The 16159-nt window shown below is 37.0% G+C and overlaps 2 protein-coding genes across 3 annotated transcripts in view; one reads left to right on the forward strand and one right to left on the reverse strand.

Annotated features, from left to right (window-relative positions):
• LOC124155634 (PC-esterase domain-containing protein 1B-like) overlaps positions 1–16159 on the forward strand; it is a 38070-nt gene that overhangs the window by 15219 nt on the left and 6692 nt on the right. The window lies entirely within an intron of this gene.
• Positions 2962–9511, reverse strand: LOC124155635 (PC-esterase domain-containing protein 1A-like). Its single transcript, XM_046529632.1, has 8 exons — positions 9168–9511; positions 8996–9075; positions 8837–8923; positions 8622–8764; positions 6672–6822; positions 6015–6142; positions 4313–4386; positions 2962–4218 (listed from the first exon to the last, which is right to left on the reverse strand). Exons 1-8 carry the CDS (start codon positions 9241–9243, stop codon positions 3656–3658), a joined length of 1302 nt encoding a protein of 433 aa, XP_046385588.1. The 5' UTR covers positions 9244–9511; the 3' UTR covers positions 2962–3655.

Genomic DNA, 16159 nt, shown 5'->3' on the forward strand with positions numbered 1-16159 from the left:
CTCATTTACTGCCTTTCACCATTCCTTGGAGCCAAGTCATCAATTCTCGCATACTGCTAGATGGCCTGAATATAGCCATGATAACTTTTCCATGAACCCTTCTGATGGAAAGTTTTTCAGAAATTGGCCAGATCATGAGAGTTACTTCCATGGTGAAAATTCTGGTCATAACAGCAGTAGGCATGTTTTACCTCGCAACATAAAAGGTTGCAGTGATCATTATTACAGAGAGGAGAATTTTTATGAGCCTAGTGGTAATTTTTACACTGGCAAAGAAAACCACCGCTATGTTCCTTATGATGTTTTGAGGAGGTGCTAATTTCGGAGTGAAGAAATTATGCCAGTACCTGTAAAATTAGTTTTGCTTTAGGTTTTTTTTATTTATAAAATTTTTTGCAGGATCCTTTTTGAATTTTTAAAATATTTATTATTCTAATTTTTATATTCTATTATTAATTTTTATCATTTAAATGTTTCATTTGCTCATCATGCAGTGAAAATTGTGATGTTTTGGATGAACATGTCTACAAATAGACCTAATTATTTATGTATAACCAAAGTGATGTTTTGTTTTATTGTTTTAGATTGTTTATTAGCCTGATCTCATAACTCTTTCGAAATTTGTGAATAATTTTGCTATTTATTTTTATATTTATCTTGCATTCCCATTTTTTGTGTGTGTTAGGTATTCTAGTCTTTTTAATGACACTTGTGGCTTTACTCGGCAATTTCAAAATGGCAAATAGAGCATTTACTTTTCATCCCAAATTCTGTTCACAGTCAAATATGAATCATGAATGAGTGAACTTATGAATAAAAATTTCATTAATTTTTTTTAAATGTGATATATCGGGAAGACTGTTGAATGTGAAAGGTATCATAGTCCACCATTCATGGATTCCAAAGGAAATTTTGTGAATGGAATGGAGATGGTATGCAGATGGATTCTCTCCATACATATTTCATGAAATACCTATTCAGATAAATGACCACCAAACTCATACTTTTTCAGTTGCTAGAATCTGTAAAATCCATTGAATTTTAATGGCCAGTTTATATATTTCCAGGTTACTAGATACAAAGAGTAAAAATGACATGGCAATATTAGCATAGGAAGTGGTTGAACAAATTGTTAACCTGGAGTTTCATATTTGCATGCTCTGCATTTTATTTTATGTCTCTTTTGTGATTGTTTCTATCTATATGCTCAGCATGACATATTTCTTAGTAAGTTACTGCAATCAAGGTTAACGAAGGCCTTTTAATCCCTTATAGGTGAAACATTTCCGTGTATGCAAACTTTAGGAGAATGCACGTAATAAAAGTGCTTTCTTTTTCTATTTCGAAGCTATTTCTTTTTAAACTTTTTACTAATAATTCTACGTGAGATAGATGCAACTTGCTGTGTTAGCTCATTTTGCACATTAATGATGTGCATAATATTTACCTTAAGTCCTAATGAAGGTTATATATTGCTCAAAAATTTTGAAGTTCACCTTTACTTCTTCCTTAATAGGGTTGTTTGCATTGAGAAAGATGTTTGTTCAAACAGTGCTATTACTTCTCCAAAATGAGTCGCACAGAATTCAAAAAGTGAAGGGTGCAGGTTCAATTACCTATATTGACATATTTTTATTTTAGCTGCAGTTAAAATCACAGATTTTATCCATGGCAGACACTATGCTAACTCCTGGTTTATTCTTCGAAATTGAGTGCTGTAGAAGTTGAATACTATGCTCAACTTGCACATGTGGACAGCAAGTGCAAAGTACTTTAAAGAGAGGATAAATCAAGTAGGACGTGATCAGTCTTGTTTTGATCATTTAGTAAAGGTGAAGCAGTTCAAATTTCAAAGATTATCATTTTATTAAATTATCAGAAGCAGGAAATATATATATTAAATTATCAGGAGCAGGAAATATATATATGTATCAAATTACCAGAAGCAGGAAATTTTGATTGAACTCTACAGGCAAAGTGTAGTTACTTACCATAGGTTGATTTCTTTCAATTCCTCATTAATGAGGATCTTATGCCACCAGCGTTTCTTTTGCTTTTTCACTTCTGCCAATACAAAGTCTATTGGCTTGAGAGCACCTACACAACATCTAAACCAGATTGGAGGTGCACCAAAGCATTTAACCCTTTCGAGACAATAAAGTTCTCTCTTTATTGTTAGCATAACTGCCGGACTGAGCCCCAAGAGACTCTTTGGTCCCCTCTGTACGGGGAGGGTGAGGGGGAAGATGACGAAATGTTGAGGATGACTGGGTTCCATGTACTGCTGATTCTCAATCCGGTATCTCTGTTATAATTATTCTTGTTCTTCTCTAGCCATAGAAATATGCCAGTACATGGAACCTAGTCATCCGCAACATTTCGTCATCTTCCCCCTCCATTCCTCACTCCTCACACCCCTCCCACCTGAAATAAAAAGGCAGCAAAAACCAAATCCCAGCATCATTCCCTTGAAGAAGTAACCAGCAGTCGGTTATGAAATGTCAGGGCAATCTCCACTATGTCACGCAGCATATACCTATCTCTATGTATGTCTTTCTCTCTTTTAATCACCATGAGCCGCGAAAGCTTCACTGAAGAAACAGAAGGGATAGGTATGGCATAGCTCTCCTTTTAATTTTCTTGTCTATCAGTCTTAACACCTACATAATAGGCTTATTTCCCAATTTTCTTTAATTTTGTGTGTTATAGAGTTTGAAAAATAAAGACATGTACTCATATTTTTCTGATTTTTGAGTTGGAGTTCTTTGAAAATGAACAGATGATCGAAAGGGTAAATAGTAGTTCATAGTAAGTTTCCAGATTTGGCTATTGATGATTCTTAAATTGGGAGATCCTTTGTTGAATTGAGGTGGTATGACCCCTGTGTTAATTTGTACCCACATTTCTCTCTCCATAGAGAAGCATTGATGTACACACATTATCGTTTTTATTCAATAATACTCACTCAATTCTTGAAACAATTTCACCTTTATTTATAAAAATATTGTCAGGAACTTCAGCATATAACATCAAAAATAGAATGATTCTTCATTTCAAAAACACAAAAATAGTTCACATTTTAAATGTATGCTCATTTCAAAATCTTGATCACAGTAATACACTATGACATACAAATCATAGAAGTAGAAGAAGAATATCTTCCTGTGTCTCACGAACACATTTTTATCATTCACAGCACTGTTTTCACTCCGTAAATACATTTTTCAAGAAATAAGTTGTCACAAATTATCCACCAAGAGTATGGCTTAGTATTAGGAAAATACGCTCATTATATCTGAATAAGTCATACAACGTATGGCCATCAAAACTGCTGGCTCATTAGGGAAATTGCAAACAGGTTCTTGAGATAATAATAAGACAAAAAAAAGTAAGGCACAAGACATCTAAATAGCAAAAAAAAATTCTCCTCAGATGATGCACATTTGTTGCCTAAACAAAATATAAGAACTGCATAAACTGACCAGTTGGATGCTCGGTTAAATCACTAGTTTTCCCTTTAGCAAAAACCAATTCATTCTCATTCACTCAAATAGACCTTGAAATTACAATTTTTACTATAAAAAATAAAACTAAGAGGAACACAAAAATTACTTGGGAGTGATAAGACAGGTTTTAGATTTCACCTATAGAATTTTTAATATGGTTTACCATACGAACGTTGATATCTGTTTCTGTATGGTGGATTACCACTCCCATTGTACACACTTCTTCTTCCATATGACCGACTATGCCTTTCTGCCCCAACATGTGACTCAAAATCACCATAGGGACCAAACACAGGATAGTCCTGAATGGGTAAATCATAGTATGCATCATCCGTTGTGAAATCTATCCCTTCTGTAATGTCTCGGTTAATCTGGCCAAATATTAGTCTGTCATCATAGGATGTGCTTGAATATGTATCAATCTGAGATATATTGTCAGCATATTGAGAATCAAGGACGACAACGTCTCGATTACGATGCCTCAAATTAGTGTATGTGTTTTCAAGATCTACCCTCTTTGGCCTAGCTTGATACCTGGATCTTTTGTTCCGATTGGGTACAGGTGGTGGGGGCATAATGGGGTCCTTCACCACCTTGAAATCAGGGAGAGTGCAGTTTTCCTTAATATCTTTGACATTCTTTACACCTTCCTTCATCCGATCAAGTAATTTTCCTTCAAAGTTTCCTGGCAAAGGAACATCCCAGCACAAAGCTGAAAAGGTAGAAAAAGGAAAACCAATTTTAAATAAGTGGCAATTTATCGGTGCTAACTGGATACTAAAAAGAATTTTTAAAAGTGTACTAACAAATGTGAGTCAGTAGCAAGTTTGTAATGTGACGTACAGCAGTGGGAATCCAATGAACACCATCTTTGCACCTCCTGAAATTACATGAGTAGTATGAACTTGAATATATCAATGAAAAGATTAAAGTATAAAATGTTTAAAGAATATTTTACTTGAAATGAAACCGTATGAGATCAGCAACGGCAACGATAAAGCTGTCAACCTACAAGAGAAATTAAGTTATACGTGTGTTCTTATTATGGCCTACCTATTTTATTGAAGTACTTCACTGTCTGTTGGAAAATTTATTCCTACACCTATCTTTAAGGCACAGTATATCTCTTGTTCTGTAGTTTTTGTCTGATCAAGAAATAAAGTAAAGCACTACTATTTATATCATAATATATTGCGTATTTAATTTACACATGAGGGCTATCAAGAAAGTAACAGATGCTTTGTCATAGCATGGCACTGGGCGGGACAAGCGCCACTATGTTGGCACCAGAGTGTTTCTACACTCCGTACGCAACCAGTTTTTTGTTGGCAATCAATCACAAACCAATTAGAAATTTATTGCCAGATTTGCTGTGTGTACGGTCAAGGAATAATCACTCAGAAAATTGGCATGTGGGCCATGACAAGCATTGGGGTAAACTCAGGAAGAAAGTTTTGCTTCTCCACAGCAACGCTCGTCCACTCATTCTTAGTCGACCCTACATATCCATCCTTCTTATCAAGAGGCCCCTACATGCATTTCTCAGTCAACCCTAGACAAGTGGTGGGGGGTGATTCCATCATCAAGTTCTCTGAGATGATGTAGATGATGGCACAGTGCCAATTTTCCAATCTGGTTGCGTAATGGGACCTAACTAAGAAAAGACGAAAATTTTCGGGTGTACAGTTAGGGCAATGGCTGAAGGTAAATAAACAATCAATGTTGTCTGCTAGGTCATGTCAGTACATTAATTATCACTACAAATACTCTCAATTTGAGCCAAAAGTAGAACCATATTGTCTTTAAATTACTTCAAAAGCGGCCTGTACTAGATAGTGATAAGTACGGGGCAGATATGGGAAACTAGGTGGGAACTTATGTTGCACCATCAAGGCTCGTCACTCGTTTTTAACTTCCGTAGTTAAGTTTATTATAAAGCAAATAGCGGTATGAAAATATGTTTCCTACGGTTATATATAAAATAAGCATTGGCTTCTCAAGAGCATACCAAGTGCCAAACGTGAAAAATATTAACATATAAGTATTCACACAAATAAGGTGCATGTATACTACTTTATATAACTTATATTGTATTATAACTATATTGTACTCATTATAATTCAGCCAATTTTATTATTTCATTTTATGGTAATAATGTGGTGGTATTATTACCTTTCTGCTGTGTTTCTGAACAATTTAAAATAGTTTGTGAGAGCTTGTCTTCCTTCATATGCATTATGATTCTTTAATCGAAGTGATCAGTAGAAAAAATTTGGCTGCCATGTTTTTGTAGGGTGTAGGGCTGGTTCAGGTATCCTACATCAAGTAGGGGCCGTTTAATTCCAAAAACAGCCATATGTAGGGCAAGGTCGATTTACATAGAGGCTGATGATGTATCAAGGGTCAGTTGGTCGACTAAGATTACCGCCCTTAGAATCAAAGTGACTCCCACAATTTTTTGTGAATAACCACATCCTCCAAAATACAAATGCACTTAAATGAGCTTACCTGTGAATCTGCATCCTCAGATGATAGTGTAAATCCACTATATCATAGCCATAAGTAGGAACTATTTGCCTGACAAAAAGATTTGCTTCCATGACTTCAAATCTGAGAGAATGCTTCATGAATTCAATCTGAGGACATGAGAGGAAAAAGAGATATTATTCTGGTACTCTTACGGTGGATTTATAAGCTCAATCTACTGTAATACAGCATACATAGATAATGGTAAGATCACGATCTCTGAACACAACATACACTAACAAAATTTAAATTACATAAGTAATACATTGCAATTCGTGTATAACATTTACTCTCAATTTCTCTGATATTTTGTATTTTTCAAGGCTTGAAATGGTGAAAGAGTTAATTGAGCAGCAGCAGCAAAATTGCTGCTGAAACATTCCATCACAGAGAAAAAAAAACTACAAATGCATCACTTTCTTGGAGCTTCCAGGGATACAATGATGTCAGTTTTCTCATCAACATTAAATTTTCGATATGCATACTACAAGATTTGACCCCATTAATCAAAGATACAATTTGAGACATTCAGCGACAGAACCTAGTATGGGAATTCCAATAATTTATCACATCAAATTAAGAACTAAATCCTTTAAAAGTGGTCTAAGCATAAGTACTAGTTAAAATACTAGAAATTACCTGTTTGACTAAAAATGCTGCACTGCAAGATTGTGATATTGGAGGGGTTGTGGCAAAGATGACTAATGTTTTAACAGGAAGGCTTTCTTTAAAGAGGGTAAACAACTTCCTCATGTTCTCCTTGTACTTGGAAACCCCATCTGGGCCCCACCTGGAATGATTTTCCAAGAACTATGCTCAAAGATAATTTTTCCAGCCTTAGTGACAATGGGTTAAAGTGTTAACATACCAAACCTTAAGATATGGATTTCATTGATGGGCTTCCCCGACCATTTCCATGATCGCTCATAGCAAAATGTTTCTAATTTACAATTCAAAAGGCATAAAATAGCCGTTTCCATGCATGCATGCATACACATGCATGATGGCATATATATTTGTGGAATCACTTGTTTACATGGGATCATCCATCAGCATTTCATTATTCCCTGATCTGACATAGTTCACCAAATGAAAGGAACCATATTTTTCATTTTTTATCCCTTCCACTTCTATTCACAAGTAAGGATGAAATATTCACCATTTTCTTTACTCTGTTCAATGTAACAGAATGGAAGATGATATCAGAATATGGCTAGCAGTATTTTTCTGAAATTAGATGCTTTACTGCCATTGGTCCCCTCCATATGCCCGCATTGTGGCAATACTATGAGTGTAGATTGTTTTATGAGCATGTACATCAATTAGTCACCCATGTCAAGCCTCGCCTACTAGCCTATTGGTTGCAAATTCAGGAAATGCTTGGGCAATTTTTTTACCACTATTCCCCCTCTTCACAACCATCAGCTGACAAGAAGCATCTATACTGCACAAGTTGCCTATGGCCAATTTGAAATTCAAATAATTTATGCACGGATTATGCATAAATTATTTGAAGTTAAATAAACCATGCATAAATTTCGACCAAAATCTGAGACCCTACGGGTCTTTTGTTAGGTCAATTGAGCTGCAATGATGCAATTGAGGATTCTTCGGTACAGGTATGTTTATATAGCAGGTTTGGCAAGTAACTCCAGCCTCTGCCCACATTTAACTACACTGTTCAACAACATTAGTCAAGCGGAAAAATTGTAAACTTTCCTTCAAGAATATATTGTCAATAACACAATGAATCTAGAATAACGTATTGATGTTCATCTATAAAGGGATGCTTAAAAGGTATACTTACCCTACAGTGATTACAAACAAGCAAATTAATTAAGTGGAGAAAGTTCATGCATTGTCATTTTCTAAATTAGCCGATTTGTACACAAAAATGAACATTCGTTGAATCACATTAACCAATAAATGGGAAATAAATAAATAGCGTTTCATAAAAACTGACATCAGAGTGAATTTTGTGACTTATAATACTCATGCAATCAGAAATTTGCGTTTTAAACAATATGCATAAAAAGTAAAAGCAAACAAAACAAATGCAAAAGATGTTTAGAGAACCATGTCCCCAATTTTTACTTTATCTAGCACCCAATGGGAGAAAAACACCCAAACAGAAGGAAATGGTGAAAAAAGAATAAATTTGACTTGCTGAACGAAAATGAGTATGCTGGTCATTCCCCTATTTTTCATGTAATCCCCTAACTGCTTCATATCGCCACTCCCTTCCCCAAAACCTTTCCATTATTCCTTCCAATCTATTCCCACCTAGTACTTTTGGAAGATATTGCCTGGAATTGAAATATGTTAACACCTGATAATGATTGTAAATCGATCGAAATATGTGTACTAGAGTTTGTGAAATTGAAATTCAGAGGACAGTACGACATATTTTTGTATCGTTCACCAAAGATAGACTAGTAAGACAATTTAGCCTCAATAGGTGGAAACACATTTAAGTGTGAGAAAGGAGTCTTAAAATCGCCAACTGGAGGCGGTAATTTCACTTCACAAAAGCATGCCTTAGTACCACGAATGCAATTCAAGAGGAAATATAAATTCTAAGAGAAATACCTAGCAATATCCCAGAGACACGAGTTGATAATAATAACGTCCGGAGCTCTTGTTTTTTCCTTTTTGAAGTCTTCAACCATTTCTTCAACTTCCTTCGTTAAACACTTGGTTAGAAAATTAAACTTAACATAGAATTCATCAGTCTGAAAAATAAGAATGAAAATGTACTGACTGAAATGAATATTCAAAATATACTGACACAAAAAGAAACTAACCAGGTACTCTCTCATTTCTAGGTAGTCCCTCCCTCGGTTGAGTTCACCCTGTTTGATGAGTCTGTCACCAAGGTACGAAAAGTCGAGCTTAAAAGAAAGAGAAATAATTTGAGAAACCACTATCTAACATCCCTTTAATATAATATGACATTAAATTACCTTGCGGCGCAGATGACTTTCGGGCACGATTTTATTGTTATTCAAAACCCAAACAACATCTCGATACACGGCACGCATATCTGGAAGGATCCCATGGTTAAAAAATGTTAACACATGTTTCTGATAGTGACAAAGTACACGATAGACCAGAAAACATGACAATGATACTTACTGGAATCACCCAAAATCAAAATGAATTTCCCTTTTAAGAGATTTCTAACATGACTGGACGTAAATATATCAGCCATGTTTAAATATTATACAACATAAAGTCAACCAAAGGAGAACTACATCGAAAACACTTATGATCAACTAAGATCAGCAATATCAGTTGGTATCAATCACAACCAAACAAATCCCGACAAAGCGCGCCACTCCCGCTTATGAAAAACATCAGAGAAAAGAATGGCGTAGAGCGAACGCAGCCTCAATATCTATGAAAAATTAAGCAGCACGTTAATTAACTATATTCTTTGCGTAACTATTTGCATCACAGCAACAGAAGAGTTTTGAGAACGAGGGAAAAGAGACCTTGTTGATTGGAACATACGATGCTCAGTTAATCCTTCAATTTTCGTCCTAATTGGTGAAGGCTTAATAGACGAATTCATATGTACGGTATCATTAGTTGATTTAATTTACGTGCAACGCGTTTAGAAAAGATCAGTTGCGGATACAAAAAACTCGAGGGGGGGTGCAAAAGATATCTTGAGTTACCTTTACTTTTAACCTAATAAAAAATAATCAAGTCACATGCAGAGTTTAAGAAAATTTTAGTTAAATTTATTACGCACATATGCAAGACAAACGGATCGAGGGGAGTCCTTCAGGGATACAACACACCGGGGCCGGGAACCAAGGCAGAGGCTTATGCGCCCGATCACCCGGGGAGAGGAAGGAAAGAGGCGCCGCCGCGATAGGAGCCCGTCGACGCCTCTGGGGTAGGATAGGTTCGGAAGGGGATGGGACGGGGAAAAACACCTCAACGCTATAGAAGCGAAGAGGGCCAAACTAAATAGCGAAACCAGGCAAAGCCATGTGCCAGCGATTTTAGAGGATTTTTTTTCTATGAGCATATACAATACAGTGCCATCTTATGATATAAAAAAGTTATAATTGTGGTTCTGCAATGTTTGGCAATACGGGCGTGCCTGCAAAGGGCGAGGACGCACCCCTCATCTGTATCCGCCACTGTCTTAGAAACCACTCTAACTTCCCTAGAACAAGATTTTCCAAACATTTTGTTCCTGAAGTCCCCTCATAGTATGTGGCATTTTTGTCCAAGTATCACCAAATATTCAAAGAGCGTAATTCAACTGGAGCACCATATTTAGAGGCTCGGGCACATGCCCACCATTACTTCAACACCGTACAGAACGCTGAGAATGTTTGTTAGATATCCCTCTAAGAACCCCTAAGTGTGGGTACTCAAGACCGCCGCCCTTTGTCTATTCCTCTGGGTGATTCTCTAATATTTCTATTTTAGTGATTACTTTTGAATGTGAGAGTAAAAGCTATTGGTGGACAACCACACAACCTCCTTTAAAACGGTATTAAATAGAGGAGGCCTTGAGACAACGGTATTTATTCATAAGACGGAAGACAGAAATTTGCCTTGATTTTAGGAACTTACCTTTATAATTAACTATGCATTGTTAAGGTATTCCACTGGTAAAGGTAAGTTTACGTACAGCATTTTAAGAATTTCCCCAGCAATACTGGGCCTGCATGTCCCCTCATACTCACCGTGATTGGACATACCTATACTATTCACAAGTAGGCATCCTCCTTTAATTCTTTTCATCTATAAACCCTATTCTCTTTCATCCCCTCCATCACTTACCTGAAATTCTTCCTTTTAACTCAGATTTTAGCAGCCCTTATTCTGCTCAGAACTTGAGCCACAAAACCCTGTTTCCTTTGTATCTCATCTATAGGTTTCGTTTCCTCCCCCACCTTGACAAGCACTTCAGAATTCCTCTTCCTCTTTGTCCACTTTACCTTCTCCATTCTCTTCCATGCCAACCATTCAAACAATTCCATTCTTTTCTCCTCCTCCTTCCTCAATGTCCACAGGTCTATGCTATAATTAAGTAGAACATTTATGGTCTGACTTTTAACTGGCATTAAACTCATATGGAACGATCCTCCAATCATCTCTTTCGTATTCATGAATGCCTGCTTTGCTAAAGCAATTCTCTTCCTGATGCTCTTATAGTGCTGAGACCTTTTTCTTCCAATCAGCTGCCAACATAGTTGAACATATCCGATTACTCAAGTTTATGACGACCTACTTTTATCTTGAGTATCGTATTCCAGCTCTTAATTCTTTCAAAAATTGCATAATTTTTACCTTCTCGTGATTAATGTTCATGCCATATTCCACGCCCTAGTTATCTGATACATGAAGCAGTGCCTGCAATCTTTCCAACAACCGGTCAATCGATGCATGACCTTAGGCAATCCTTAAACATCAAATCCCCCCCACCTAATGTCCTAGTATGGACCTGACATCTTTTGGGTATTAATAACCATTTCTGGATATATATACAGCATCGTAACTTCAGTGGCATATCCACAGGGGGGGTTTCCAGGTTACAACTCCCTTTAAACAAGGTGCCAAAAGAGACAGATGGAAGTGGTACTTAGGATTTTAAACAGACCAATGGTTTTGTAGAGCGTTTTGCAAAGTAAAAGCGAACTATGAATGTGAGACTCAAGGTAAAAGTAGGTGGGGAAAAACTTGAGCAAGTAGCTGATCAATTCAACTATTTAGGCAGCACATTGGAGGAAAACGGATACAGTAGTGCGACATCAAGAAGAGAATTGCATTCCCATTGGAGGGATTCATGAACTGGAAGGAGCTTATAAGAGGATCATAATGTAAGAGTTTAAAGAAAAGGTAAGGGAAGAGTCTGCTCTGGAGTGTAGCGCTTTACAATGCGGAAACATGGACACTAAGAAAGGAGGACTGGAGAAGACTGGAGGCATTCGAGAGGTGGGTATGGAGAAAGTACAGTGGACAGAAAGGAAGAGGAACGACGAAGTGCTGGACGTGGTGGGTGAGGAGAGGCAGGTTTTAGATGAGATACCGAGGAAACAGAGGGTATGGATGGAGAGAGCACTTAGCGGAGGGGATGTTGAAAACAGTATTAGAGGGTAGAATTTTGTGTAACCGAGGTAAAGAAGGAATGAGAATAGGATTTTTTGATGGAATGAAAGGGAGAAGACCTTATAATTAATTGAAGAGGGAAGTTAATGAAGGGAGGAGACTCTGCCAGAGTACTTCATAAGTACTCCATTGAAATCTACCTTATACAAGAGAATATTAGTAATAATTCCTTATGAACCTCCTTATCCCCATATATTTCAGAATTTTTGGGGGGGCTGTAAACATGAAATAAAAATCCTTCCGCCATAAGGGGATTTTCTGCTCTCTTGATTTCTCACAATGAGGGAGTTTTTCTTTCCCATTCATGGGTTGACTATATTTGAATATATATTATATATTTACATTGAATATGAATTTGAGTTTCTAAATAAATATTGTAATAATAAATATAAGTTTAAACATTTTGACGACTTCTGCAAAGCTCTGAATTTCACATGACATGGTGGTTGCATACCTCAAAGGATAGATATTTTTAGCCTTTATAAAACATTCATTTCATAGGTGTTTTGAGTATTTAATTTTAGGAATTATTTGCAAAATAAAAACTTTCGAAAGCTTCCTCCGAATTTTAAATTTTTTGCGTACATATTAATGTATGTAACCGCATGTCCATGAAAAACAATATTTATAAAAATTATTAAGACTTCCTATAACTGTAAGGTTGCATACTCACTAGGGGCTCTATATTTTTTTTGCTAATGGTTCATTCGTGTTTCTCATCGCCCAAATGTTACGAATCAGAAAAAATTTTCAAAAATAATAAAAATTGATAAAATAACTTAAATTCTGTGCGGATGCGTGCGCGTATTGCTATAACTAATCACTACCCCATTACCCGCCTCAAATTAAGCGTGAGGAAAATTCCGATCGTATGCGCAAAAAAATTCGCCCCTTTGCACACTTCACAAAGGCAGTTAGTTCTAACATCAACCCAGGCCACTTACGTAACACAGTTTATATTTTCGCCTTAGGAGCGCATTCATGACATGGTTTTGAGTAGTTGTTGCGGGTTGCGCTTGCGAAGCCCCGCTCATTAGGCGTGCGACGCTATGGTGCTTCAGAGCAAGCTCTTCATGAAAAGGTTTTGATGTTTGTTCCAATATATGGCCCTGACAGCGCATCTAGCGTTTTCATGTTCGAAGACTTATCTCATGAAAATTATCATATAGGCATTTGATAAAATATATTTATTGAACATTTATATGACTGGGCAAATATATTTACTTTATGCTATATTAACATATGGTTAGTAAAGAAAAAAGTCAATCATCTGATCCTGATAGTATAATTCTGATGCTCATCGCTGTCATATGATGCATATCGCTACCATATGGTACCCCTGCTCATTTGAAAGACAATTAAAAAGACGTGCGGGATCGCCAGATCGTCATTAAGACAGAGAAATGATCTCGCCATACACTTTTCTATTTTTTCAGCACGAGATATATAAAATTATATCGGAAAGCATGAACAGGCAACAGGCGAAAAAAATTGTATCTCTCTTTTCTATCATACCCCATCCCGCTCACCCATCGCGCCGCCTTTCGGCGCCATTTCAAATTCTATCGCTGGCGAATTGTTTTCCGCTTTGGCTGCTCATACCGTATGGCTTCTGTAAAGGGAAATATTTTCTTTAAGTTATGGTAGAAGTAAAAGAAACGAGCTATGATAGCGATACCAACATTTTCATTACTTTGAGCTCCCGCCATTAATTTTCTTACATGCGTTTCATCATGCTCGTCGATTGTGATTGGCATATCGGGTGGGGATCTAATGAGACAGGCGGAGATGTGGGCGAATGCATGAAGTAGCGAGCACCTTAATTCGTAACGTGTGAACACTTTCCTAGGTGTTGGCGTTTAATTTTGTAAGGACACTAAAGAGTACGCATTATGGGCGATATATTTTTACATCGAGATTTGAAGCAACTCCTAAGTGGAAAGTTCATTTTGATCTTGGGCGATTCGAGTAAGTGCCTTACCCTACATGTTCTACTTCATGTGCGTTGTTTTCAATGAAGATTCGAGAACTATCAGTCATTGGTAATTGTTCTCACTAATTGACTAACGACTTGTGATGTGCTTATTTTTAGATCTACGAGCTCTTTATCGTGACATTATTTGGCTGGCAAATTACAATTCTATTATACCCCCGAGCCACCTGAGGAGGAAGGTATTTCTCCCGCACTCCCAAAAATATATTTTGCTCTAATTTTTTATTAGTTTTATATGGACATTCTCAGAACGCCACAATTTCTTTTTGTCAGTTGGATTTCAGCTACGTCGGGGACAAGTTGCTGAAACAAGGCGAGCTCAACAGAGGCAGAGACTATGTAGAAATGAGGGAGTACAAGGTTAAAAAACCAGTTGCATGCTATCGTTATTGTTTATTTTACCTTCCTAATGTTGATCTTTTCATGAAAATATGGTTCTCTTTGGGCAGAAAAATGGGATTCACGTAAAATTCAACTTTTTAACGAAGTGCTACACGGTGGAAATTGAAAATATGTTGAATGATTTCAAAAGTAATAAATGCTCGCCGCCTGACATCATTCTCATCAATTCCTGTTTATGGGATATTACAAGGTAAGCAATATTATCACCTTGGCACTAGTTTTGTGCTGTATTCAATGTTCACTTTTAAATTTATTGTGACTAGATATCATTAAACCGCCTGAAAATAATATTAGCTGTAGCCATTCAAGCAACTACTTTGGATTTTTGAGATTCTCTTGCTATGACTTACATAAATGTTGAGTTTGTGTCACCCCGCTAGGCTCAAGGTGGCCTTGTTTTCTATTCTCCGATTCTTCAACTCATATTGGTATGATAGTATAACCAACTATGGTAAAAATTTTAGATAAAAACTGGTGTTTGGAGTGCTGTATTACAAGGTAGAGATATTTCAAGATACCCTTATACTTTCAGTTCCTTTTCTATATACAATTTGCTAGGCTGCATTCGAATTTTTCCATTTGATATTGCTCCTGTGGTGACAACATGGTGTACAGGTTAATATTTAGTGCAAATGAGAGCCTGCACAAAGTGGCTACATTTCTCAATGCCAAACGTGGGAATTGCATTGGTGAATACTCAGAAATAATATTACTGTTTCTGATTTCAGTGGGAGTGAAGAAGGCAATCGGTTAATTGTTTGGAGAAATTAATTAAAAGCCCACAGTCCTTCCTATCCTGGAAAAAAGTCCAAGGTGGACATGAAGGTTTTAATGCTCTCCCATTGAATTACGTGTAGAAACACCTCTCAGAATTCATAATGGGTGACAGGTTCCATGGTTGCGGGTGGTTCATCGTGTAGCCTGGGTAATGGAGGAGGAATGACGCTATCTGAAATGTCCCTTGAAGTCCATCGGTCCATGATGGACAATTTGACAAAAGCATGCTAAGTGCTGTGACAGAGTTTTGATATCACTTGACACTGCTCTGGGCTAATTGTTCACCTTGCTATTTCAAGCTTGATTGGTCTTTTGGCACATTCTGCAGTGTAGTGTTAACATGTTATGATTCATCAACAAAGATTACTCATGGTGTCATTACACTTACTTAATGCATTAAATTTGTTTATACAATGTCTCTCTTTTATAATAGGTCTGCTAAAACAAATTATATCATGATTTCATGCTTTTACCACATGTATATACATATGTCACTGGCTCTTTTCACCAGGATTAAGATGTCTCTCATCCATATCTGCAGTGAGGGATTTTGGTTTGGGGGTGACCATGGGACCACCCATTGTGGTGTGTACCCCTGCTTCAAGGGAGGGTGATTAACCACCAGATTTTTGTTTAACCCGAGTGCCTGGGAGTGCTATCATGCTTTTCCTATCTCTCCCGAAAGTGCCAGGAGCGGGGTTCTTCCTTGAGTCTTCTGGAGTGGGGGTGGCGTTGAGGAGACCCCTCTAGTTGTGTCGGTACCTACTCTTACCTCTCATTTGTCAACAATGCAACCTGGCCTGTTATTAGGGCTTCGTGT

The sequence above is a fragment of the Ischnura elegans genome, chromosome 3 (assembly GCF_921293095.1).
Source record: "Ischnura elegans chromosome 3, ioIscEleg1.1, whole genome shotgun sequence".
Classification (NCBI taxonomy): Eukaryota; Metazoa; Arthropoda; class Insecta; order Odonata; family Coenagrionidae; genus Ischnura; species Ischnura elegans.

Coding starts and splice junctions, on each gene's coding strand:
- LOC124155635 (XM_046529632.1), bottom strand. CDS start 9,243: ATGGCTGATATATTTACGTCCAGTCATGTTAGAAATCTCTTAAAAGGG. Junction 9,076..9,167: donor TTTGATTTTGGGTGATTCCA/GTAAGTATCATT, acceptor GGATCCTTCCAG/ATATGCGTGCCGTGTATCGA. Junction 6,143..6,671: donor CAGCATTTTTAGTCAAACAG/GTAATTTCTAGT, acceptor TCATGTCCTCAG/ATTGAATTCATGAAGCATTC.